Raw genomic sequence first — 24,737 nt, 5'->3', positions numbered from 1 at the left:
AGTAAGGCCATTCTACTGCCAATGTTTGTCTATGGAGATTGCATGGCTGTGTGCTCGATTGTATACACCTGTCAGCAACGGGTGTGGCTGAAATAGAATCCACTCATTTGAAGGGCTGTCCACATACATTTTTACATACACTACCAGTCAACATTTTTAGAACACCTACTCATTCAAGGGTTTTTCTTTATTTTTACTATGTTCTACATTGTAGAATAATAGTGAAGACATCAAAACTATGAAATAACACATATGGAATAATTTAGTGACCAAAAACGATTATTCAAATAGCCACCCTTTGCCTTGATGACAGCTTTGCACACTCTTGCACGCAGTCACCAATGATTACATTCCACTGCCATCATTAGGCTAGCTAAAGTTTATTTGCTAAGTTAGGCTGCAACGTTTAGCCACCAGCTCCTCCCTCCTCCGGGGTGATGTTGGGAGGTCTGGTGTGTCAACCAAGTCTGGGTCTTTGTATATGATCTGCCTATCTCCCCGCCTCTTGACAGCCTGCTGGTCCAATCAGGTTCTAAAGTTGAAGGTCTTCAACTGTTCAGACACTCTGCTCTACCCAGTCCTTGGCATGTTGGAAATACTCCACATAGCTTCTGGATCTACTAAAAGATGGTTAACAGAATAACAAAACAAAAACTAGATTAGTCTTTCCTTGCATCCTCCATTATTGGCGGAGGCATGAGTAGAGGAACATTGGGTATCCTCTTTGAAAAGGGTGTGAACTTGAACAAAGATAGAAGATGTGTGAAATAGAACACAGATCAAATCTGAGACAGTATGATTGATTGTCCTACCCTCATGTCTGTTCGACCATCCCTCCCCTTCTTCTATTCCCTCCCAGGCAGGTAGAAACAGAAAGACTGATTGGTGATGTTGGCTGGTATAAAACAGTCAGTCAGTCACTACATGAGCTGATATTCAAAATGTTTTAATGTAAATAATGTAATGGTTGGGCTAGTTTGTTGTCATTACAATTCCTGGACCAGCTAGGATCAGAGACATATACTGCATTATGGCTCTGACTAGGGCTGAGTTCTACTCCTGGACCAGCTAGGACCAGAGACATATACCGCATTATGGCTCTGACTAGGGCTGAGTTCTACTCCTGGACCAGCTAGGACCAGAGACATATACTGCATTATGGCTCTGACTAGGGCTGTGTTCTACTCCTGGACCAGCTAGGACCAGAGACATATACTGCATTATGGCTCTGACTAGGGCTGTGTTCTACTCCTGGACCAGCTAGGACCAGAGACATATACTGTATTATGGCTCTGACTAGGGCTGTGTTCTACTCCTGGACCAGCTAGGACCAGAGACATACTGCATTATGGCTCTGACTAGGGCTGTGTTCTACTCCTGGACCAGCTAGGACCAGAGACATATACTGTATTATGGCTCTGACTAGGGCTGTGTTCTACTCCTGGACCAGCTAGGACCAGAGACATACTGCATTATGGCTCTGACTAGGGCTGTGTTCTACTCCTGGACCAGCTAGGACCAGAGACATATACTGTATTATGGCTCTGACTAGGGCTGTGTTCTACTCCTGGACTTTAACTCCTGGACTTTAACTAACTTTATGCAATCAATAGCACTACAGAAAACTGTGATGCCTATAATGACACCACAGTGTGATGCCTAGTAGAAAATAATATACTAGTTCTTATCAGTAACATTATAATGAAAAAGGGAACTGCATCACAAAGCTAAAGAAACAAACCAGTCAGTAAGACAGGATAACGTTACCGTTACAGTAGTAGCTAAGCTAAAAAAAAAACACCAACTAGTTCAGGGAATGGCTAACAAATAGCGTTATAAATTACTTTGTGGTGACTAGCTACAGGTGGTAGCAAGTTAGCTAGCTAGCAACATACCTTGAATGGTTGGAGCTATCCCGTCCATAGTGGAAAGACGGTGGGAACAGAACCCGGTTTAAACCTTCCCCACTGTAGTCACTGGCCACAAAGTGACCACTGGACATGGTCAACCGCAGCTGGTGAATGACTTCAGGCGTCGTATCGACACCATAACCAGGATGTCAGATGGCCTGCAGCCATGCCTGACAAAGCTCCATCGCGGTCAGCAAAAGAGTGGAAATGTGTAGTAGATTTGTATCTGACCAGAACATTATTGCACCCGGGTACAATGCACTTCATTTTGGCCAACGTCACTCAGCTACTCAACTAATAATCTTTTTCGCCTAGATTTACTTTACCTCAGAGATTACTAACCGCTAGCCTAGCTAGCCTTACTTTACCTCAGAGATTACTAACCGCTAGCCTAGCTAGCCTTACTTTACTGCAGATATTACTAACCGCTAGACTAGCTAGCCTTACTTTACTTCAGAGATTACTAACCGCTAGCCTAGCTAGCCTTACTTTACTGCAGAGATTACTAACCGCTAGACTAGCTAGCCTTACTTTACTTCAGAGATTACTAACCGCTAGACTAGCTAGCCTTACTTTACTTCAGAGATTACTTACCGCTAGCCTAGCAAGCCTTACTTTACCTCAGAGATTACTAACCGCTAGCCTAGCTAGTCTTACTTTACTTCAGAGATTACTAACCGCTAGCCTAGCTAGCCTTACTTTACTTCAGAGATTACTAACTGCTAGCCTAGCTAGTCTTACTTTACTTCAGAGATTACTAACCGCTAGCCTAGCTAGCCTTACTTTACTTCAGAGATTACTAACCACTAGCCTAGCTAGCCTTACTTTACTTCAGAGATTATTAACCGCTAGCCTAGCTAGTCTTACTTTACTTCTGAGATTACTAACCGCTAGCCTAACTTTACTTCAGAGATTACTAACCGCTAGCCTAGCTAGTCTTACTTTACTTCAGAGATTACTAACCGCTAGCCTATCTAGCCTTACTTTACTTCAGAGATTACTAACCGCTAGCCTAGCTAGTCTTACTTTACTTCAGAGATTACTAACCGCTAGCCTAGCTAGCCATACTTTACCTCAGAGATTACTAACCGCTAGCCTAGCTAGCCTTACTTTACCTCAGAGATTACTAACCGCTAGCCTAGCCAACTACCATCTTTGTTAACTTTTCATTCTGAGTTCCTTTCTTGAAGACCAATAGTAAGACGACCAATAGTTTGGGGTATATTCGGGTACCTGTTTGGGGTACCTTGGCAGTGTTTTCTACCACTACCTGGAGTAGCTAACCAAACACAAAATTTTGCAAGCCAGGCTTCCCCTTTGGGGTACCTGTTTGGGGATGTGTGGGTTACCTTTTTGGGTTTGTTTGGGGTACATGTTTGGGGTACCTGTTTGAGGTACATGTTTGGGGTGCTTTGGGGTTGTTTGGGGTACATTTTTGGGGTACCTGTTTGGGGTACTTTGAGGTACCTGTTTGAGGTACATGTTTGGGGTGCATAAGGGTTGTTTGGTGTACCTGTTTGGGGTGCTTTGGGGTTGTTTGGGGTACCTGTTTGGGGTACTTTTGAGGTACCTGTTTGGGGTACTTTGAGGTACCTGTTTGGGGTACTTTGAGGTACCTGTTTGGGTACCTGTTTGGGGTACCTGTTTGGTGTTGTTTAGGGTTGTTTGGGGTGATTAGTAGGACCCCTTGTGATGATCTGAGTGGATTTGATTAGCCTAAGCAATATGGTGAAACTTCCACCTAGCCTGTCAAGAGGTCTAGGTGGAGCTGTTGCTATATTACTAACACCTGTTAAAACCTCTCAGATCTCCACAAGTGCATAGGGTCTAGGGCTCCATTTTGGATTGTCCCTAAGTGTCACCTACCAGGAGGCCTGCTGTAGGGGCTGCCAGTGCTCGGCTGCTGCTGCTGCTGTTGTTGCTGCATGGTGGGCAGACTCCTCTTGCCCTGGACCGCCAGCTGGAGGTTTTCAGGAAGCGGTTGGCCCCGCCCCAGGATCTTATAGGCCAGGATCTGGGCCCGGAGTTGCTGTAATTGGACAGGGCTGAAGGAGGAGCAGCCACGACCAAGAGGCCCCTGGGGACCCATGGTTGACTGGGGGTCCATCTGGGGTATCATGGAGCCCGACGGGACGGGGGACATCTGAGGGGGCATGGGGGGCGTAGGGCCGCCCCTGGATAGGGGGCTGGAAGCGTGCTCTGGGATACCCAGGGGGGAGGGTTGTGGGGGCATGTAGCCTACAGGAGAGACAACAGTGCTATAGATTATACATCAGGTATGTTTTATACTGTAGATTATACATCAAGTATGTGTGCTATAGATTATACATCAGGTATGTGTGCTATAGATTATACATCAGTTATGTGTGTTATAGATTATACATCAGGTATGTGTGTTATAGATTATACATCAGGTATGTGTGCTATACATCAAGTATGTGTGTTATAGATTATACATCAGGTATGTGTTTTAAACTGTAGATTATATATCAGGTATGTGTTTTATAGATTATACACCAGGTATGTGTGCTATAGATTATACATCAGGTATGTGTGTTATACATCAGGTATGTGTTTAAACTGTAGATCATACATCAGGTATGCGTTTTATAGATTATACATCAGGTATGTGTGTTATAGATTATACATCATGTATGTGTGTTATAGATTATACATCAGGCATGTGTGTTAAAGATTATACATCAGGTATGTGTGTTATAGATTATACATCAGGTATGTGTGTTATAGATTATACATCAGGTATGTGTGTTATAGATTATACATCAGGTATGTGTGTTATAGATTATACATCAGGCATGTGTGTTATAGATTATACATCAGGCATGTGTGTTATAGATTATACATCAGGCATGTGTGTTATAGATTATACATCAGGTATGTGTGCTATAGATTATACATCAGGTATGTGTGTTATACATCAGGTATGTGTGCTATAGATTATACATCAGGTATGTGTGCTATAGATTATACATCAGGTATGTGTGTTATACATCAGGTATGTGTGTTATACATCAGGTATGTGTGTTATACATCAGGTATGTGTTTAAACTGTAGATCATACATCAGGTATGTGTGTTATAGATTATACATCAGGTATGTGTGTTATAGATTATACATCAGGTATGTGTGTTATACATCAGGTATGTGTGTTATACATCAGGTATGTGTGTTATACATCAGGTATGTGTGTTATACATCAGGTATGTGTGTTATACATCAGGTATGTGTGTTATACATCAGGTATGTGTTTAAACTGTAGATCATACATCAGGTATGTGTGTTATAGATTATACATCAGGTATGTGTGTTATAGATTATACATCAGGTATGTGTGTTATACATCAGGTATGTGTGTTATACATCGGGTATGTGTGTTATACATCGGGTATGTGTGTTATACATCGGGTATGTGTGTTATACATCAGGTATGTGTGTTATACATCAAGTATGTGTGCTATAGATTATACATCAGGTATGTGTGTTATACATCAGGTATGTGTTTTATACATCAGGTATGTGTGCTATAGATTATACATCAGGTATGTGTGTTATACATCAGGTATGTGTGCAATACATCAGGTATGTGTGTTATAGATTATACATCAGGTATGTGTGTTATAGATTATACATCAGGTATGTGTGTTATAGATTATACATCAGGTATGTGTTTTATACATCAGGTATGTGTGTTATAGATTATACATCAGGTATGTGTGTTATAGATTATACATCAGGTATGTGTGTTATAGATTATACATCAGGTATGTGTGTTATACATCAGGTATGTGTGCTATACGTGTTTTAAACATTAGACCTCAGGTATGTGAGCTAAATATTGGAAAATGTAAATACAGTGAGGGAAAAAGTATTTGATCCCCTTCTGATTTTGTACGTTTGCCCACTGACAAAGAAATGATCAGTCCATAATTTGAATGGTAGGTTTATTTGAACAGTGAGAGACAGAATAACAACAACAAAAAATCCAGAAAAACGCATGTCAAAATTGTATAAATTGATTTGCATTTTAATGAGGGAAATAAGTATTTGACCCCCTCTCAATCAGAAAGATTTCTGGCTCCCAGGTGTCTTTTATACAGGTAACGAGCTGAGATTAGGAGCACACTCTTAAAGGGAGTCAATCAGATTCCAAACTCTCCACCATGGCCAAGACCAAAGAGCTCTCCAAGGATGTCAGGGACAAGATTGTAGACCTACACAAGGCTGGAATGGGCTACAAGACCATCGCCAAGCTGCTTGGTGAGAAGGTGACAACAGTTGGTGCGATTATTCGCAAATGGAAGAAACACAAAAGAACTGTCAATCTTCCTCGGCCTGGGGCTCCATGCAAGATCTCATCTCGTGGAGTTGCAATGATCATGAGAACAGTGAGGAATCAGCCCAGAACTACACGGGAGGATCTTGTCAATGATCTCATGGCAGCTGGGACCATAGTCACCAAGAAAACAATTGGTAACACACAACGCCGTGAAGGACTGTCCCCCTGCTCAAGAAAGCACATATACATGCCCGTCTGAAGTTTGCCAATGAGCATCTGAATGATTCAGAGGACAACTGGGTGAAAGTGTTGTGGTCAGATGAGACCAAAATGGAGCTCTTTGGCATCAACTAAACTCGCCGTGTTTGGAGGAGGAGGAATGCTGCATATGACCCCAAGAACACCATCCCCACCGTCAAACATGAAGGTGGAAACATTATGCTTTGGGGGTGTTTTTCTGCTAAGGGGACAGGACAACTTCACCGCATCAAAGGGACGATGGACAGGGCCATGTACCGTCAAATCTTGGGTGAGAACCACCTTCCTTCAGCCAGGGCATTGAAAATGGGTCGTGGATGGGTATTCCAGCATGACAATGACCCAAAACACACAGCCAAGGCAACAAAGGAGTGGCTCAAGAAGAAGCACATTAACCTGTTATGGCTAGGGGGCAGTATTTTCATGGCTGGATAAAAAACGTACCCGATTTAATCTGGTTACTACTCCTGCCCAGTAACTAGAATATGCATATAATTATTGGCTTTGGATAGAAAACACCCTAAAGTTTCTAAAACTGTTTGAATGGTGTCTGTGAGTATAACAGAACTCATATGGCAGGCAAAAACCTGAGAAGATTTCATGCAGGAAGTGGCCTGTCTGACAAGGTGTCGTTCTTCTTGTCTCTGTTTATTGAAGAGTGAGGATCTTAGCGGTCCCGTGACACTTCCTACGGCTGCCATAGGCTCTCAGAAGGCGGCAAAATCCTGAATCGTGGCTTTGCAGGCTCTGGCTGAGAAAAAGTAGCGCGTTTGGGTAGTGGCTGGTTACAGTACTGTGAGACTCAGGCAACGGTTACAGTACTGTGAGAGACTCAGGCTCGTGCCCGCGTCGACCGAAAGCTTTGTTTTCTTTCCTCTGTTTAGCTAAATGGACATTCCCGGTCGGAATATTATCGCTTTTTTACAAGAAAAATGGCATAAAAATGGATTTTAAACAGCGGTTGACATGCTTCGAAGTACGGTAATGGAATATTTAGATTTTTTTTGTCACGAATTGCGCCATGCTCGTAACCCTGATTTACCATTTCGGATAGTGTCTGGGACGCACGAACAAAACGCCGCTATTCGGATATAACGATGGATTATTTTGGACCAAACCAACATTTGTTATTGAAGTAGCAGTCCTGGGAGTGCATTCTGACGAAGACAACAAAAGGTAATCAAACTTTTATGATAGTAAATCTGCTATTGGTGAGTGCTAAACTTGCCGGGTGTCTAAATAGCTAGCCCGTGATGGCTGGGCTATGTACTTAGAATATTGCAAAATGTGCTTTCACCAAAAAGCTATTTTAAAATCGGACATATCGAGTGCATAGAGGAGTTCTGTATCTATAATTCTTAAAATAATTGTTATGCTTTTTGTGAACGTTTATCGTGAGTAATTTAGTAAATTGTTAGCAAATTCCCCGGAAGTTATACTAGTATGCTAGTTCTGAACGTCACATGCTAATGTAAAAAGCTGTTTTTTGATATAAATATGAACTTGATTGAACAAAACATGCATGTATTGTATAACATAATGTCCTAGGTGTGTCATCTGATGAAGATCATCAAAGGTTAGTGCTGCATTTAGCTGTCTTCTGGGTTTTTGTGACATTATATGCTAGCTTGAAAAATGGGTGTCTGATTATTTCTGGCTTGGTACTCTGCTGACATAATCTAATGTTTTGCTTTCGCTGTAAAGCCTTTTTGAAATCGGACAGTGTGGTTAGATAAAGGAGAGTCTTGTCTTTAAAATGCTGTGAAATAGTCATATGTTTGAAAAATTGAAGTTTTTGTATTTTTGAGGAATTTGTAATTCGCGCCACGCCTATCATTGGATATTGGAGCAGGTGTTCCGCTAGCGGAACGTCTAGATGTAAGAGGTTAAGATCCTGGAGTGGCCTAGCCAGTCTCCAGACCTTAATCCCATAGAAAATCTGTGGAGGGAGCTGAAGGTTCGAGTTGCCAAACGTCAGCCTTGAAACCTTAATGACTTGGAGAAGATCTGCAAAGAGGAGTGGGACAAAATCCCTCCTGAGATGTGTGCAAACCTGGTGGCCAACTACAAGAAACGTCTGACCTCTGTGATTGCCAACAAGGGTTTTTCCACCAAGTACTAAGTCATGTTTTGCAGAGGGGTCAAATACTTATTTCCCTCAATAAAATGCAAATCAATTTATAACATTTTTGACATGCGTTTTTCTGGATTTTTTTGTTGTTATTCTGTCACTCACTGTTCAAATAAACCTACCATTAAAATTATAGACTGATCATTTCTTTGTCAGTGGGAAAACGTGCAAAATCAGCAGGGGATCAAATACTTTTTTCCATCACTGTAAGAATGTGGATCAATGTGTTGGTGATAGTAAATGAGGCAACAGAGCAAATAACCCTGGACTGTAAACTGTCAAAACATATTGATGCAATGGTAGCTAAAATAGGGAGAAGTCTGTCTGTAATAAAGTGCTGCTCTGCTTTCTTGACATCACAATCAATTAAACAAGTCCTATAGGCCTTAGGTTCATCACACCTGGACTACTGCCCAGTTATATGGTCAAGTGACATAAAGACAAACATAGGTAAAGTACAGTTGGACCAGAACAGAGCAGCACAGCTGACCCTTAGATGTACACAGAGGGCTAATATCAATAACATGCATGTCAATCTCTCCTGGCTCAAAGTAGAGAGATTGACTGCATCATTACTTGTCTTTGAGAGGTATTGATGTGTTGTTGAAAACACCAAACTCTCTGTTCAAACAGCTAACACACACTCAGACACCCAAGATACGCCACCAGAGGTCTCTTCACAGTCCCCAAGTCCAGAACAGACTCTGGGAAGCACACAGTACTACACAGAGCCATGACTACATGGAAGTCTCTTCCACATCAGTTACCCAAGATAGCAGTAAAATCTAAAAAACAAACAAACCGATAAAACAACACCTCACGGCACAACGCAGACTGTGACTACACACACACACACACACACACACACATTATAATATTGTACACTAGCGCCAGCCCGGCCTACGGGTGGTAAATCATTGAATCTGATTAATTGTATTCAATGCAACTCAACCTTTGAGGACTACAACCATATAAATAGAATGTATTTATGCCTATTAATAAACCATTGTAAACTTCCTGTCCATGGTTATTTTGCTCACTGTGCTTACTGTCAATTTCTCACTGTCACCCTACGTTCACACATTGATTTCATACAGAAAAATGCAACTAGGGCCATGTAAACAATTGTTAGGCTACTCATTTAGAATCCACCGGTGGCACCTTGTGTGACCATAAGTTTGTGTGAGACCGGGCACAGTAAAATAATTTGGTTGCAAAAGTTACTGGTCTTCCATACACCTTAGAAGGCCCTTCATCACACCTAAGTGATAATGCCCAAGAAGCCAGTATTTGGCAGATATATTGGCACAGGATTCATCGAGGGCCGTCAAATCGTGCCAATATAACCTCCAAACAACAGCTTCAAGGGCATAATTAGATCAAATCACATTTTATTTGTCAAATGCGCCGAATACAACAGGTGTAGACCTTACCGTGAAATGCTTACTTACAAACCCTTAACCAACAATGCAGTTCAAGAAATAGAGTTAAGAAAATATTTACAAAATAAACTAAAGTAAAAAAATAAATAAAATCAAAATGTAACAAGAAATAATAACGAGGCTATATACAGGGGGTACGAGTCAATGTGCGGAGGTACAGGTTAGTCAAGATAATTTCAAAGTGACTGTGCATAGATAATAAACAGCGAGTAGCAGCAGTGTAGAAACAAAGGGGGGGGGTCAATTTAAATAGTCCTGGTGGACATTAGATGAATTGTTCAGCAGCCTTATGGCTTGGGGATAGAAGCTGTTAAGGAGCCTTTTGGTCCTAGACTTGGGGCTCCGGTACCGCTTGCCGTGCGGTAGCAGAGAGAAAAGTCTATGACTGGAGTTTGACATTTTCTGGGCATTCCTCTGACACTGCCTAGTATATAGGTCCTGGATGTCAGGAAGTTTGGCCCTAGTGATGTACTGGGCCATACGCACTACCCTCTGTAGCACCTTACGGTCAGATGTCGAGCAGTTGCCATACCAGGTGGCGATGCAACCGGTCAAGATCCTCTCGATAGTGGAGCTGTAGAACTTTTTGAAGAGCTGGGGAGGCCCCAGTGTTGAGGATCAGCTTGGTTAGGAAAGCTTTTAATAGTCACAGTGGGTACAACATCTCCTATACACCGAGTCAGTGTATACGTAAATGTTATTCTCAGTCCGCATGATCGAAACAATCTTGAAGCACGGAATCCGACTGGTCAGAACAGCATTGGATAGAACTAAGCATGGGCACTTCCTGTTTGAGTGTCTGCCTAAGGAAGGGAGCAACAAGATGGAGTCTTGTTGGGGGGGGGCTTGTTTAAGAAAGGGCGAAACTAACTGGGCTCCCGACTACCACCCCTCAACTAACTGGGCTCCCGACTACCACCCCTCAACTAACTGGGCTCCCGACTACCACCCCTCAACTAACTGGGCCCCCGACTACCACCCCTCAACTAACTGGGCTCCCGACTACCACCCCTCCCCTAACTGGGCTCCCGACTACCACCCCTCCCCTAACTGGGCTCCCGACCACCACCCCTCCCCTAACTGGGCTCCCGACCACCACCCCTCCCCTAACTGGGCTCCCGACTACCACCCCTCAGCTAACTGGGCTCCCGACTACCACCCCTCAACTAACTGGGCTCCCGACTACCACACCTCAACTAACTGGGCTCCCGACTACCACCCCTCAACTAACTGGGCTCCCGAATACCACCCCTCAACTAACTGGGCTCCCGACTACCACCCCTCAACTAACTGGGCTCCCGACTACCACCCCTCAACTAACTGGGCTCCCGACTACCACCCCTCAACTAACTGGGCTCCCGACTACCACCCCTCAACTAACTGGGCTCCCGACTACCACCCCTCCCCTAACTGGGCTACCGACTACCATCCCTCCCCTAACTGGGCTCCAAGACTACCACCCCTCAACTAACTGGGCTCCCGACTACCACCCCTCAACTAACTGGGCTCCCGACTACCACCCCTCCCCTAACTGGGCTACCGACTACCACCCCTCCCCTAACTGGGCTCCAAGACTACCACCCCTCCCCTAACTGGGCTCCAAGACTACCACCCCTCAACTAACTGGGCTCCCGACTACCACCCCTCCCCTAACTGGGCTCCCGACTACCACCCCTCCTCCCCTAACTGGGCTCCCGACCACCACCCCTCCCCTAACTGGGCTCCCGACCACCACCCCTATATACATATACATATATTATACATATTCTGTTTTACAGAAAGTGAATAGATCAATTGATAACGACAAAGTCACACGTTGTATAAGATTACTTCCCAAGGAAAGTCAAATTTCTTTGACTCCTTTACTTTAGACAGTCATAGCTCAGCTTGTGAATGTCATAGAGACAAACCAAAGACACGCATCAGAGTCAGGTATTCCTCTGACATTTTACAGCTTTTTTTCTAAACTAAAGCATTGCAGATTGATGCATTTTTTTATTGGTATAAAAAATTTGCAAATTGTTAAAAATTATATATATATATATATATATATATAAGTACACTGAGTGTACAAAACATTAAGAACACCTGCTTTTTCCATAACAGACTGACCAGACGAATCCAGGTGAAAGCTATGAGCCCTTACTGATGTCACTTGTTAAATCCACTTCAATCAGTGTAGATGAAAGGGGGGAGACGGGTTAAAGGATTTCTAAGCCTTGAGACATGGATTGTTCGTGTGCCATTCAGAGGTTGAATGGGCAAGAAAAAAGATTTACCTGCCTTTGAACGGGTTATGGTAGTAGGTGCCATGTTCACCTGTTTGAGTGTGTCAAGAACTGCAACGCTGCTGGGTTTTTCACTCTCAACAGTTTCCTTTGTGTATCAAGAATGGTCCACCACCCAAATGACATCCAGCAAACTGGACAACTGTAGGAAGCATTGGAGCCAACATGGACCAGCATCCATATGAAATGCTTTCGACACCTTGTAGAACAAACTGATGCTGTTCTGAGGGCAAAAGGGGGTGCAACTCCATATTAGGAAGGTGTTCCTAATGCTTTGTACACTCAGTGTATATAGCTTTCTACATTACTGTATTTGCTGTGCTGTGTTTTGTCGCTGTGTTTACCTTGGTTGCTGTGCTGGTCCAGAGGGCTCTGTGAAGGGCCCATTCCGCTGTGTAGCGCCCTCATCCCAACTCCCTTCATCTGGCCATAGTTCGTCTCATCTCCCATCCCCTTCTCATCAACCCCCTCCATCGGCTGGAAACACATTCACATCAACCTGGGATACTGTGGCTCGCCTTTAGTGAAGTGCATAACGCACATATCATACAATTTTCATATAGTCATTCAATAGGATATCTGTAGCATATTTGATATACTGTATCATTCAGCAACTTCAGCACTGTGGGTGTGTTGTAGTGTTGAGGATTACCTGGTGCATGGGGTGCATGGTGTCCTGAAGGTAGTCCCCAGCCCCCTGCCCCTGTAGGCTGTGGGGTCCGCTGGGGGGTCCGGAGCTAGGGGAGGGTCCTGGTCCTGGGCCGGGGGACCGGCCTGGGCACGGCGAGGGACCCGGGTGGGGCTGGGACATACCACCCGCATGCTCCGTAGGGGTGGACATCTTGTTTTTTTACTTTCTGTAAGTCAGCTTGAGATATTTCAGACACTAATCATTATTGGTAATTGGGAATAGACATCAAATGATAGGCTATACATCAAAATAGGTCACTACACGTCATAGGATGAGTATTTATAATAAAATAAGTGTGAATTTTTAGATGATACAACTAAACAGTGTGGGGCAATTCCCCAGTAACAGAATGATGCTGAAACTCTGATTTTTTTTCACTTTAAAATGTATGTCAAACAATTGCACTGTTAAACAAACCATACAACTCTATGCACAAGGATTACATTTAACAATTTCCACTGTTAAAAGTAGTGCCATCATTCTGTTTCCAAACGGAGCAAATGTAACTCAAAGTCTGTTTAAGAACGTTGAACAACATTTTATGGAAACGAGTAGTTCGGTACAAACCGTAACACAACAAAGCAAACGTTTCATGGAACTGAACTGACCCCATGTAGTAGTTTGGGTTCAGACCAAGCCCCCAGCCAAAGGTACCAGTGTTCTTCAAGTAAATGTGTTTTTGGAAAATGTGAACTGGAAATTGTTAAAAGTAGTCCTTGTGCATACACTTGTATAGTCTGTTTAACTTTGCAATCATTGGTTTTTGTATAGATCATTCTGTTATCGTGGAATGTCCCTGTGATAAAAACGGGTAGGAAAACACAGGGTTTGGAACAGCCGAAGCAGAGCAGCGGAGCGTCTACATTTGCATAGAAATGTCCTGACTTAACCCAACACGCCTCCTCCCAGCTGACTGACCTGTCAACACCTGCATATGCGAAGTGTTTCATTAATATCAAGATAAATATCTTTATTTCATTTACTGTAGCTACGCATATTACCCGCATAACTGGATTATCGAATGTGTGAGCATTAATGGCGCATAGTTTCGTCAATTTCAACCAAAATAGCTTTGTAGCTTAGTAGCTTAGTGAAGCAAACCAAAGTACGCATACGTCTAAGTCACCTAAACAATGTACAGGCTTTACACAAGACAACGCAAATAGCGAAGATAACGGTTTGGCATGTTTTTAATCACATGCTGAAAACAAGAACGGTCGACTGAATTGTCATTTCCTGACCAAACATGTAATCTGAAAGCAGGCCTCAACTTTTGCAGGTCTGTCAACGCTGTTGCAAAGTAGCTATTTATTTAATTAACATTTGTCAGTCATCTCGCAAAAAAAAAAAAAAATGTCTACGTTAATACGCGGATGCATGAAATGATGGCAAAGCATTTGCGTTGTTGCTAAAATGGATCAAATCGTGTCCAGATGTTGTGCAGCGCTGATTGGATCATGTCTTCCCCCTGAATGGAACCGTTTCTCTGCTCAACTTCTAACATGGTGGCCGTTGCTAACAACCAAAATAAACCGTCAGTTACGGGAAATAAAAGTTGACATGTGATCACGCAGAATAAAATTACATTTATTAGGATTTACGAAGCTGTGTTTTTTTTTTTTTACCTCAACTCATGATATAAAAACGGATAATTCAACAGAACGAATAGTTCCAATTGAAGTACGATGGCTAACGGTAGTTAACAGTAGCTAGCTAAGTTAGCTAGCTAGCAAAAGCATGCCACCAACTTCAAATCAAATGTACTGTAACCTACTAATAACAAGCTAGCTAGCAACGTAACGGCCCATAAACATTCGGTATAACTATTTGTCAAATACAGTAAACTTGAACTCTATTTACCTTACGGTAGACTAAACGGAATTCAGTCTTAATATATATATATATATATATATTTGCTGCTTTAAAATATGACTGCCATCTGTACGGTCCCTCCCCCTCTGTTTCTCTGACGTCTCCAATTCAGGCTCTTTTGATTTGTCTAGACTACACGAAATGCCACCACACTGTGAAATGATTGGTTAAAGAATACATCAATTATTACTTTCTCCGTTCTAGGGCGGGACTAATGTTCAGAAATCACTGAGAGAGAGAAAGAAGTGTCTTGGTGCGTGTGGAAAACTCGTTATTACAGTGCCCGCCCTGACAAAGTTTCCAACGCGATGTTACAAAACATTTACGTGCAAAATAAATACACCGAAATTAAATTGAAAACGTGCTCCTCCTTAACCGCATGATTCGCTATGCACAAAGGCTGTGTAGCTTTGTCTATTCCTTGACTTTCCCGAAGGAGCTGTGCTGTGTGCATGTAGCATTGCAAAAGCCACTGATAATTATATTTAAGTCTTGACATCCTTCTGTTGTTGTTTCTTGTTGTAAACTTACATATCCCATCATTCAAATATTTGATTAAAGAGGAAATTAATGTGATTATGTGGCAAATGGTGAACATGCCAGAACAGTATTATAGTAGGCCTAGTGTGATTATCTGGTCAAGTGTTTAGTTTTCGTTAATATAAACAAACATCTGATAGAATATCTAGAGCCAGGAGTTTTTCCTGACCACATGACCTGATGAGGGTTAACTCCTGGATAGATAGACCTGCTACAGAGTGACTGTCTGTAGACCTGATGAGATGAGGGTTAACTCCTGGATAGATAGACCTGCTACAGAGTGACTGTCTGTAGACCTGATGAGGGTTAACTCCTGGATAGATAGACCTGCTATAGAGTGACTGTAGACCTGATGAGGGTTAACTCCTGGATAGATAGACCTGCTATAGAGTGACTGTCTGTAGACCTGATGAGATGAGGGTTAACTCCTGGATAGATATACCTGCTATAGAGTGACTGTCTGTAGACCTGATGAGATGAGGGTTAACTCCTGGATAGATAGGCCTGCTACAGAGTGACTGTTTGTAGACCTGATGAGGGTTAACTCCTGGATAGATAGGCCTGCTATAGAGTGACTGTCTGTAGACCTGAATAGGGTTAACTCCTGGATAGATAGGCCTGCTACAGAGTGACTGTCTGTAGACCTGATGAGGGTTAACTCCTGGATAGATAGACCTGCTACAGAGTGACTGTCTGTAGACCTGATGAGGGTTAACTCCTGGATAGATAGACCTGCTACAGAGTGACTGTCTGTAGACCTGATGAGGGTTAACTCCTGGATAGATAGACCTGCTATGGAGTGATGGTCTGTAGACCTGATGAGGGTTAACTCCTGGATAGATAGACCTGCTATAGAGTGACTGTCTGTAGACCTGATGAGATGAAGGTTAATTCCTGGATAGATAGACCCGCTATAGAGTGACTGTCTGTAGACCTGATGAGGGTTAATTCCTGGATAGATAGACCTGCTATAGAGTGACTGTCTGTAGACCTGATGAGGGTTAACTCCTGGATAGATAGACCTGCTATAGAGTGACTGTCTGTAGACCTGATGAGGGTTAACTCCTGGATAGATAGACCTGCTATAGAGTGACTGTCTGTAGACCTGATGAGGGTTAACTCCTGGATAGATAGGCATGCTATAGAGTGATGGTCTGTAGACCTGATGAGGGTTAACTCCTGGATAGATAGACCTGCTACAGAGTGACTGTCTGTAGACCTGATGAGATGAGGGTTAACTCCTGGATAGATAGGCCTGCTACAGAGAGCAAACCGGTGACCATCTGTAGATGAGCAAAAATTAGTTAGAAGTGAAATTACAATATAGCTGCTCTTCCACATAAAACCAGTAGAGGGCAACATTGGCTAACATTTACCTGGAACTTTAGCGTCAGAGTTGGGCACACACTAGGCTACAGCAGGCTAGGAGGGAATTTCCCCAATTCCCACACGTAGCCACCACACCATAAACAGCCTGTAAGTTAGTCCAGCTGCTGCCTCCCTAACTACCTTTCCACCTGTGTCTGCCTGCCTGCTTCCCTCCCTTCCTACCTGCCTCCCTCCCTCCCTACCTGCCTGCCTCTCTACCTACCTACCTACCTACTTTCCTCCCTACCTACCTACCTACCTACCTACCTACCTACCTGTCTTCCTCCCTCCCTACCTGCCTCCCTACCTGCTTCCCTGCCTACCTGCCTCCCATACCTACCTGCCTCTATCCCTGCCTGCCTCCCTCCCTGCCTCCCTTCCTGCTTCCCAACCTACCTTCCTCCTTCCCTCCCTGTCTCCCACCTACCTGCCTCCCTTCCTGCCTCCACACCTACCTGTCACCCTACCTACCTGTCTCCCTACCTACCTGTCTCCCTCCCTGCCTCGTTCCCTACCTGCCCACCTGTGTCTGCCTGCCTGCCCACCTACTTACCAACCTACCTGCCCGCCTCCCTACCTACCTGCCTGCCATGTTGGACAGCAGAGAGAGCAACCAGAGAACTGTAAGCTCTAAACCAACATGTCATGTTTAGAGTGATGTAGTGAAACCACCATTTAAATCTCCTTCAGCCTAATGAGAAGCTAAAAGGCAGGAGATGCAAATAGCCCATCAACAGGGTCTCTCACATTTGCATTCCCTGACATCAGAAACTTTGTTGATGATGTCACACAAACACACAGCTGTCTGATTTATATGGTTAAACTTGAAAAGCAAACAAAACAATTTACAATCTTTATTAAATATGCAGTTTTACATGACCATGCCCACATTGAAATATATTATAGATATTATTATATATTATAGATATTTAACAGAGTAAAAAATACTTTTCAAGTTTGCAGTATGGTCCATGTCTCAGAAGATAAACAACAGTTTCTCACCTTTTTACTGTGGTTTAATATTTGGTCAACACACCGAAAATGTTCAAACAGTACAATATGACAGGCCTCCTGAATAGTGCAGTGGTCTAAGGCACTGCATCACAGGCTGTGCCACAACCTGCCGTGCCCGGGAGCCCCCAGCGCCGTCCGGGTTAGGGGAGGGTTTGGCCGGGAGGCTTTCCTTGGCTCAGATCTATTATAATTGTGCCGGTGGGGATGGCTGCCATTTTATGTGCTCCTAACCAACTGTGCTATTTTGTTTGTTTTGTCGCATTGTTTGTAACTCATTTTGTTCATAATCTCTTATGATGGAAAAGAGCTTCTGGACATCAGAACAGCGATTACTCACCTCAAACTGGACAAAGATTTTTTGTTTAAGAAGTCCAACGGGAATTATGTACTGCTTTGTCAAAACAAGGTCAAAATCCCTGTCATCTCCGGGAAAAAAAGGAGGAAAAGGGGAAGGAGGGTGGTGGTGCCTTGTAAGAATTTGTAGACGAGTAGGTAAGCCCCCACTTCCCTCCGTATTTTTGACCAACGTGCAATCATTGGAAAACAAACTGGACGATCTACGATTAAGACTATCCTACCAACGGGATATTAAAAACTGTAATATCTGATGTTTCACCGAGACGTGGCTGAATGACGACACAAATAATATAGAGCCGGCTGGCTTCTCCATGCATCGGCAGGACAGAACAGCTACATCTGGTAAGACGAGGGTCGGGATGTGTGTCTATTTGTCAATAACAGCTGGAGCATGATGTCTAATATTAAAGAAGTCTCAAGGTATTGCTTGCCTGAGGTAGAATACCTCATAATAACCTGTAGACCACACAATCTACCAAGAGAGTTCTCATCTATATTATTTGTAGCCGTCTATTTACCACCACAAACCGATGCTGGCACTAAGACCGCACTCAATGAGTCGTATAAGGCCATAAGCAAACAAGAAAATGCTCATCCAGAAGCGGCACTCCTAGTGGCTGGGGACTTTAATGCAGGCAAACTTAAATGCATTTTACCTAATTTCTACCAGCATGTTACATGTGCAACCAGAGGAAAAAAACTCTAGACCACCTTTATTCCACACACAGACACGCATTCAAAGCTCTCCCTCACCCTCCATTTGGCAAATCTGACCATAATTCTATCCTCCTGATTCCTGCTTACAAGCAAAAACCAAAGTAAGAAGTACCAGTAACTCGTTCAATACGGAAGTGGTCAGATGGATGCTAAGCTAAATGACTGTTAGCACAGACTGGAATATGTTCCGGGATTCATCCAAAAGCCATGGATTACAGGCAACATCCGCACCGAGCTAGAGCTGCCGCTTTCGATGAGCGAGTTAATTAGCAAGTACATCGGTGATGTTGCACCACGGTGACTATTAAAACCTTTCTCAACCAGAAACCATTGAATAATGGCAGCATTCGCGCAAAACTGAAAGCGCGAACCACTGCTTTTAATCATGGCAAGGCGACCGGACACATGACCAACTACAAATAGTGTAGCTATTCCCTCCGCAAGGCAATCAAACAAGCTAAGCGTCAGTATAGAGACAAAGTGGAGTTGCAATTCAACGGCTCAGACACGAGATGAATGTGGCAGGGTCTACAGTCAATCACGGATTACAAAAAGAAAACCAGCCCCGTCGCAGACACCGACGTCTTGCTCCCAGACAAACTAAACAACTTCTTTGCTCGCTTTGAGGACGACACAGTGCCACTGACACGGCCAAAACCAAAACCTGCAGGCTCTCCTTAACCTGTTAGGGCTAGGGGGCAGCATTTGCACGTCTGGATAAAAAAAATGTACCCGATTTAATCTGGTTACTAATCCTACCCAGTAACTAGAATATGCATATACTTATTATATATGGATAGAAAACACTCTAAAGTTTCTAAAACTGTTTGAATGGTGTCTGTGAGTATAACAGAACTCATTTGGCAGGCAAAACCCTGAGACATTTTCTGACAGGAAGTGGATACCTGATGTGTTGTATTGACTTTAAACCTATCCCATTGAAAAACACAGGGGCTGAGGAATATTTTGGCACTTCCTATTGCTTCCACTAGATGTCACCAGCCTTTACAAAGTGTTTTGAGTCTTCTGGAGGGAGATCTGACCGAACAAGAGCCATGGAACGATGATGTCCCATTAGACACCTGGCGCGCGAGTTCATGTTGGGTACCCTCGTTCCAATACGTTATAAAAGAGTATGCATTCGTCCACCTTGAATATTATTCATGTTCTGGTTAAAAAAGGCCCTAATGATTTATGCTATACAACGTTTGACATGTTTGAACGAACGGAAATATATTTTTTCCCCTCGTTCATGACGAGAAGTCCGGCTGGCTTAGATCATGTGCTAACAAGACGGAGATTTTTGGACATAAATGATGAGCTTTTTTGAACAAAACTACATTCGTTATGGACCTGTGATACCTGGAAGTGACATCTGATGAAGAGAATCAAAGGTAATGGATTATTTACATAGTATTTTCGATTTTAGATCTCCCCAACATGACGTCTAGTCTGTATCGCAACGCGTATTTTTCTGGGCGCAGTGCTCAGATTATTGCAAAGTGTGATTTCCCAGTAAGGTTATTTTTAAATCTGGCAAGTTGATTGCGTTCAAGAGATGTAAATCTATAATTCTTTAAATGACAATATAATATTTTACCAATGTTTTCTAATTTTAATTATTTAATTTGTGACGCTGACTTGACTGCCGGTTATTGGAGGGAAACGATTTCCTCAACATCAATGCCATAGTAAAACGCTGTTTTTGGATATAAATATGAACTTGATAGAACTAAAAATGCATGCATTGTCTAACATAATGTCCTAGGAGTGTCATCTGATGGAGATTGTAAAAGGTTAGTGCATCATTTTAGCTGGTTTTATGGTTTTGGTGACCCTGTCTTTGACTTGACAAAACATTACACACAACTCTTGTAAATGTACTGTCCTAACATACTCTAAATTTATGCTTTCGCCGTAAAACCTTTTTGAAATCGTAAAACGTGGTTAGATTAAGGAGATGTTTATCTTTCAAAGGGTGTAAAATAGTTGTATGTTTGAAAAATTTGAATTTTGACATTTATTTGGATTCAAATTTGCCGCTCTTGAAATGCACCTGCTGTTGATGGAGTGCACCACGGGTGGCACGCTAGCGTCCCACCTAGCCCATAGAGGTTAACCGCGGCCAACATAAGTAAAACATTTAAACGTGTTACCCCTCGCAAGGCTGCCGGCCCAGACGGCATCCCTAGCCGCATCCTCAGAGCATGCACAGACCAGCTGGCTGGTGTGTTTACGAACATATTCAATCAATCCCTATCCCAGTCTGCTGTTCCCACATGCTTCAAGAGGGCCACCATTGTTCCTGTTCCCAAGAAAGCTAAGGTAACTGAGCTAAACGACTATCGCCCCGTAGCACTCACTTCCGTCATCATGAAGTGCTTTGAGAGACTAGTCAAGGATCATATCACCTCCACCCTACCTGACACCCTAGACCCACTCCAATTTGCTTACCGCCCCAATAGGTCCAATTACGACGCAATCGCAATCACATTGCACACTGCCCTAACACAGCTGATCCTCAACACTGGGGCCCCACAAGGGTGCATTCTCAGCCCCTTCCTGTACTCCCTGTTCACCCATGACTGCGTGGCCATGCACGCTTCCAACTCAATAATCAAGTTTGCAAACGACACTACAGTGGTAGGCTTGATTACCAACAACGACGAGACGGCCTACAGGGAGGAGGTGAGGGCCCTCGGAGTGTGGTGTCAGGAAAATAACCTCACACTCAACGTCAACAAAACAAAGAAGATAATCGTGGACTTCAGGAAATGGGCTTGAAAACTATTACAGACTACAAAGGGAAACCCAACGGCGAGCTGCCCAGTGTGACGTGAGCCTACCAGACGAACTAAATGCCTTTTATGCTCACTTCGAGGCAAGCAACACTGAAGCAAGGTCAACATTCACTTAGCTGTGGGACCAGATGCATTACCAGGACGTGTACTCAAAGCATGCGCGTGCCAACTGGCAAGTGTCTTCACTGACATTTTCATGCTCTAACTGACCAAGTCTGTAATACCTACTTTTTGCAAACAGACCACCATAGTGCCCAAGAAAGCGAAAGTAACCTGCCTAAATGATTACTGCCTCGTTGCACTCACGTCGGTAGCTATGAAGTGCTTTGAAAGGCCGGTCATGGCTCACATCAACACCAACATGCCGGAAACCCTAGACCCACTCCAATTCGCATACCGCCCCAACAGACCCACAGATGACGCAATCTCAATTGCACTCCACATTGCCCTTTCCCACCTGGACTAAAGGAACACCTATGTGAGAATGCTGTTCATTGACTACAGCTCAGCATTCAACATCACAGATCACTGCACCTGTACATAGCCCATCTGTAAACAGCCCATCTATCTACCTACCTCATCCCCATACTGTACTTATTTATTTATCTTGCTCCTTTGCACCCCAGTATCTCTACTTGCACATTGATCTTCTGCACATCTACCATTCCAGTGTTTGCTATATTTTAATTACTTCGCCACCATGGCCTATTTATTGCCTTAATTTACCTAATTTGCACTCACTGTATATAGACTTTTTGTTTCCTTTTGTCCTACTGTATTATTGACTGTATGTTTTGTTTATTCCATGTGTAACTCTGTGTTGTTGTATGTGTCGAATTGCTATGCTTTATCTTGGCCAGGTCGCAGTTGCAAATGAGAACTTGTTCTCAACTAGCCTACCTGGTTAAATAAAGGCGAAATAAACATTTAAAAAATTGTCCCCACAAAGCTCATCACTAAGCTAAGGACCCTGGGACTAAACACCTCCCTTTGCAACTGGATCCTGGACTTCCTGACGTGCCGCCCCCAGGTGGTGAGGGTAGGTAGCAACACATCTGCCACGCTGATCCTCAACACTGGGGCCCCTCAGGGGTGCTTAGTCCCCTCCTGTTCTCCTTGTTCACCCATGACTACGTGGCCAAGCACGACTCCAACACCATCATTAAGTTTGCTGACGACACAACAGTGGTAGGCCTGATCACCGACAATGATGAGACAGCCTATAGGGAGGAGGTCAGAGAACTGGCGTGCCAGGACAACAACTTTACCTCAATGTGAGCAAGACAAAGGAGCTGATCATGGACTATAGGAAAAGGAGGGCCAAACAGTCCCCCATTAACATCGACAGGCTGTAGTGGAGTGGGTTGAGAGCTTCAAGTTCTATGGTGTCCACATCACCAATGAACTATCATGGTCCAAACACACCAAGACAGTTGTGAAGAGGGCACGACAACACCTTTTCCCCCTCAGGAGCCTGAAAAGATTTGTCATGGGTCCCCAGATCCAGCTGCACCATCGAGAGCATTCTGACCGGTTGCATCGCCACCTGGTATGGCAACTGCTCGGCTAAGGCGCTACAGAGGGTAGTGAATATGGCCCAGTACATCACTGGGGCCAAGCTTCCTGACATCAAGGACCTATATACTAGGCGGTGTCAGAGGAAGGCCCCAAAAATCCTCAACGACTCCATTCACCCAAGTGTTCTCTCTGCTACCGCACAGAAAGCGTTACCGGAGTGCCAAGTCTAGGACCAAAAGGCATAAGCCATAAAAGGCATAAGTCATAAGACTGATGAACAATTAATCAAATGGCCACCAGAACCTTTTACATTGACCCCCCCCCCCCCCCCTTTGTTTTTATGCTGCTGCTACTCGCTGTTTATTATCCATGCATAGTCACTTTAAGAAGAGCCCTGTTATCACCCCCTTTAGAAAAGCCCTGTTATCACCCCTTCAGAAAAGCCCTGTTATCACCCCCTTTAGAAAAGCCCTGTTATCACCCCCTATAGAAAAGCCCTGTTATCAATCCCTTTAGAAAAGCCGTGTTCCAACGAGTAAAGCATGTTACTTCTCGTCCCCCCAGTTTAACCAAGCACTAAGATCTGTCCCTCTAGGAGGTGGTGGTTCACCCCAACAGAATGAACCTCTGGGAGGTGGTGGTTAACTGACTTTCCTAGTCAAATAAAAAAAGATATACTATATTTGGGAGTCATAAGTTTGAGCTTGGTGCCATCTGTCACTGATGTAAGTCTGGGTTTTCTTCTGCCCTGAGCTTTTGTCATCTGTTTTCAAAAGTCCCGCGCTCAGCAGGAGGAGAGGGCTGTCTGACATCACCAGAAATTATGATCAAACTTAAGTCATAATATGACCTGGATTGTATCCCAGTGATCTCTTGTTCACTTTCCTTCATGGATGTGAAAGGAAATGACTGGTATATGTAAACTCCCTCTAGTCTAGCTATCCCATGCCAATACCAATCCAATGCTCTTATTGGGAGTAGTGAACGAGACACACTTGAATAAATCTGGCCCTTGTACTTATCTCCTAATCGCTTTATTTTAATCACTTTGAAGTGAGAATTAAGCTTCACCCATTTCCATATCAGTTAAACCAGAAAAGAACAGGTGCTCAGTCTTGCTTTCATTGTTCATTATTTATCTTTGGATATCTGAGCTTTATAAATATGATTTCAGATGAGATTATGAATAAAGAAATACACAAAACAAATGTCTCATCATGAATAAAGGTAGTTTTCATTCAGTAGTAGGTTATCCTAGTAACATGTTACCAGATTTCCTGTTATACAGTGTTCATGTAATTAGACTACAATACACAGCAATCTCTGCTGGGATATTTTGAGTAGAATTAAACAAATTAAAAGGGATGAATTATTTTTCAACAAAAGCCATTGATATAAGAATGGTGCTTAGATGTATAGGCGAGCATAACTTTCTTGATTTTCTTAGTTTATGATGGAGGACACAGAAAGATAATGACATCAATATATATTAGATATTATATAGACTACTACTATAACTACTCAGTTGACCTT

The 24,737-nt window shown here is 43.3% G+C and overlaps 1 protein-coding gene across 4 annotated transcripts in view; it reads right to left on the bottom strand.

The window, feature by feature from the left end:
* Positions 1-14,994, bottom strand: part of smarca2 (SWI/SNF related BAF chromatin remodeling complex subunit ATPase 2) — a 150,417-nt gene extending 135,423 nt beyond the window's left edge. For 3 of the 4 annotated variants that reach the window (XM_045695464.1, XM_045695466.1, XM_045695467.1), the window contains exons 1-4: positions 13,626-13,649; positions 12,979-13,194; positions 12,671-12,803; positions 3,777-4,148 (exon numbers count right to left, since the gene is read on the bottom strand). In XM_045695464.1, the coding sequence (XP_045551420.1) occupies positions 3,777-4,148; positions 12,671-12,803; positions 12,979-13,167 (694 nt within the window). In that variant the 5' untranslated portion in view covers positions 13,168-13,194; positions 13,626-13,649. Of the gene's footprint in view, positions 1-3,776; positions 4,149-12,670; positions 12,804-12,978; positions 13,195-13,625; positions 13,650-14,877 lie in introns of those variants that run through there. The other variant, XM_045695465.1, reaches the window with a different exon arrangement.
* Between the last annotated feature and the right edge of the window lie 9,743 nt (positions 14,995-24,737).

This window comes from Salmo salar, chromosome ssa15 (genome assembly GCF_905237065.1).
Source record: "Salmo salar chromosome ssa15, Ssal_v3.1, whole genome shotgun sequence".
Classification (NCBI taxonomy): Eukaryota; Metazoa; Chordata; class Actinopteri; order Salmoniformes; family Salmonidae; genus Salmo; species Salmo salar.
The sequence above is the reverse complement of the archived record's forward strand: the minus strand, read 5'-3'. Positions and strand labels throughout refer to the sequence as shown.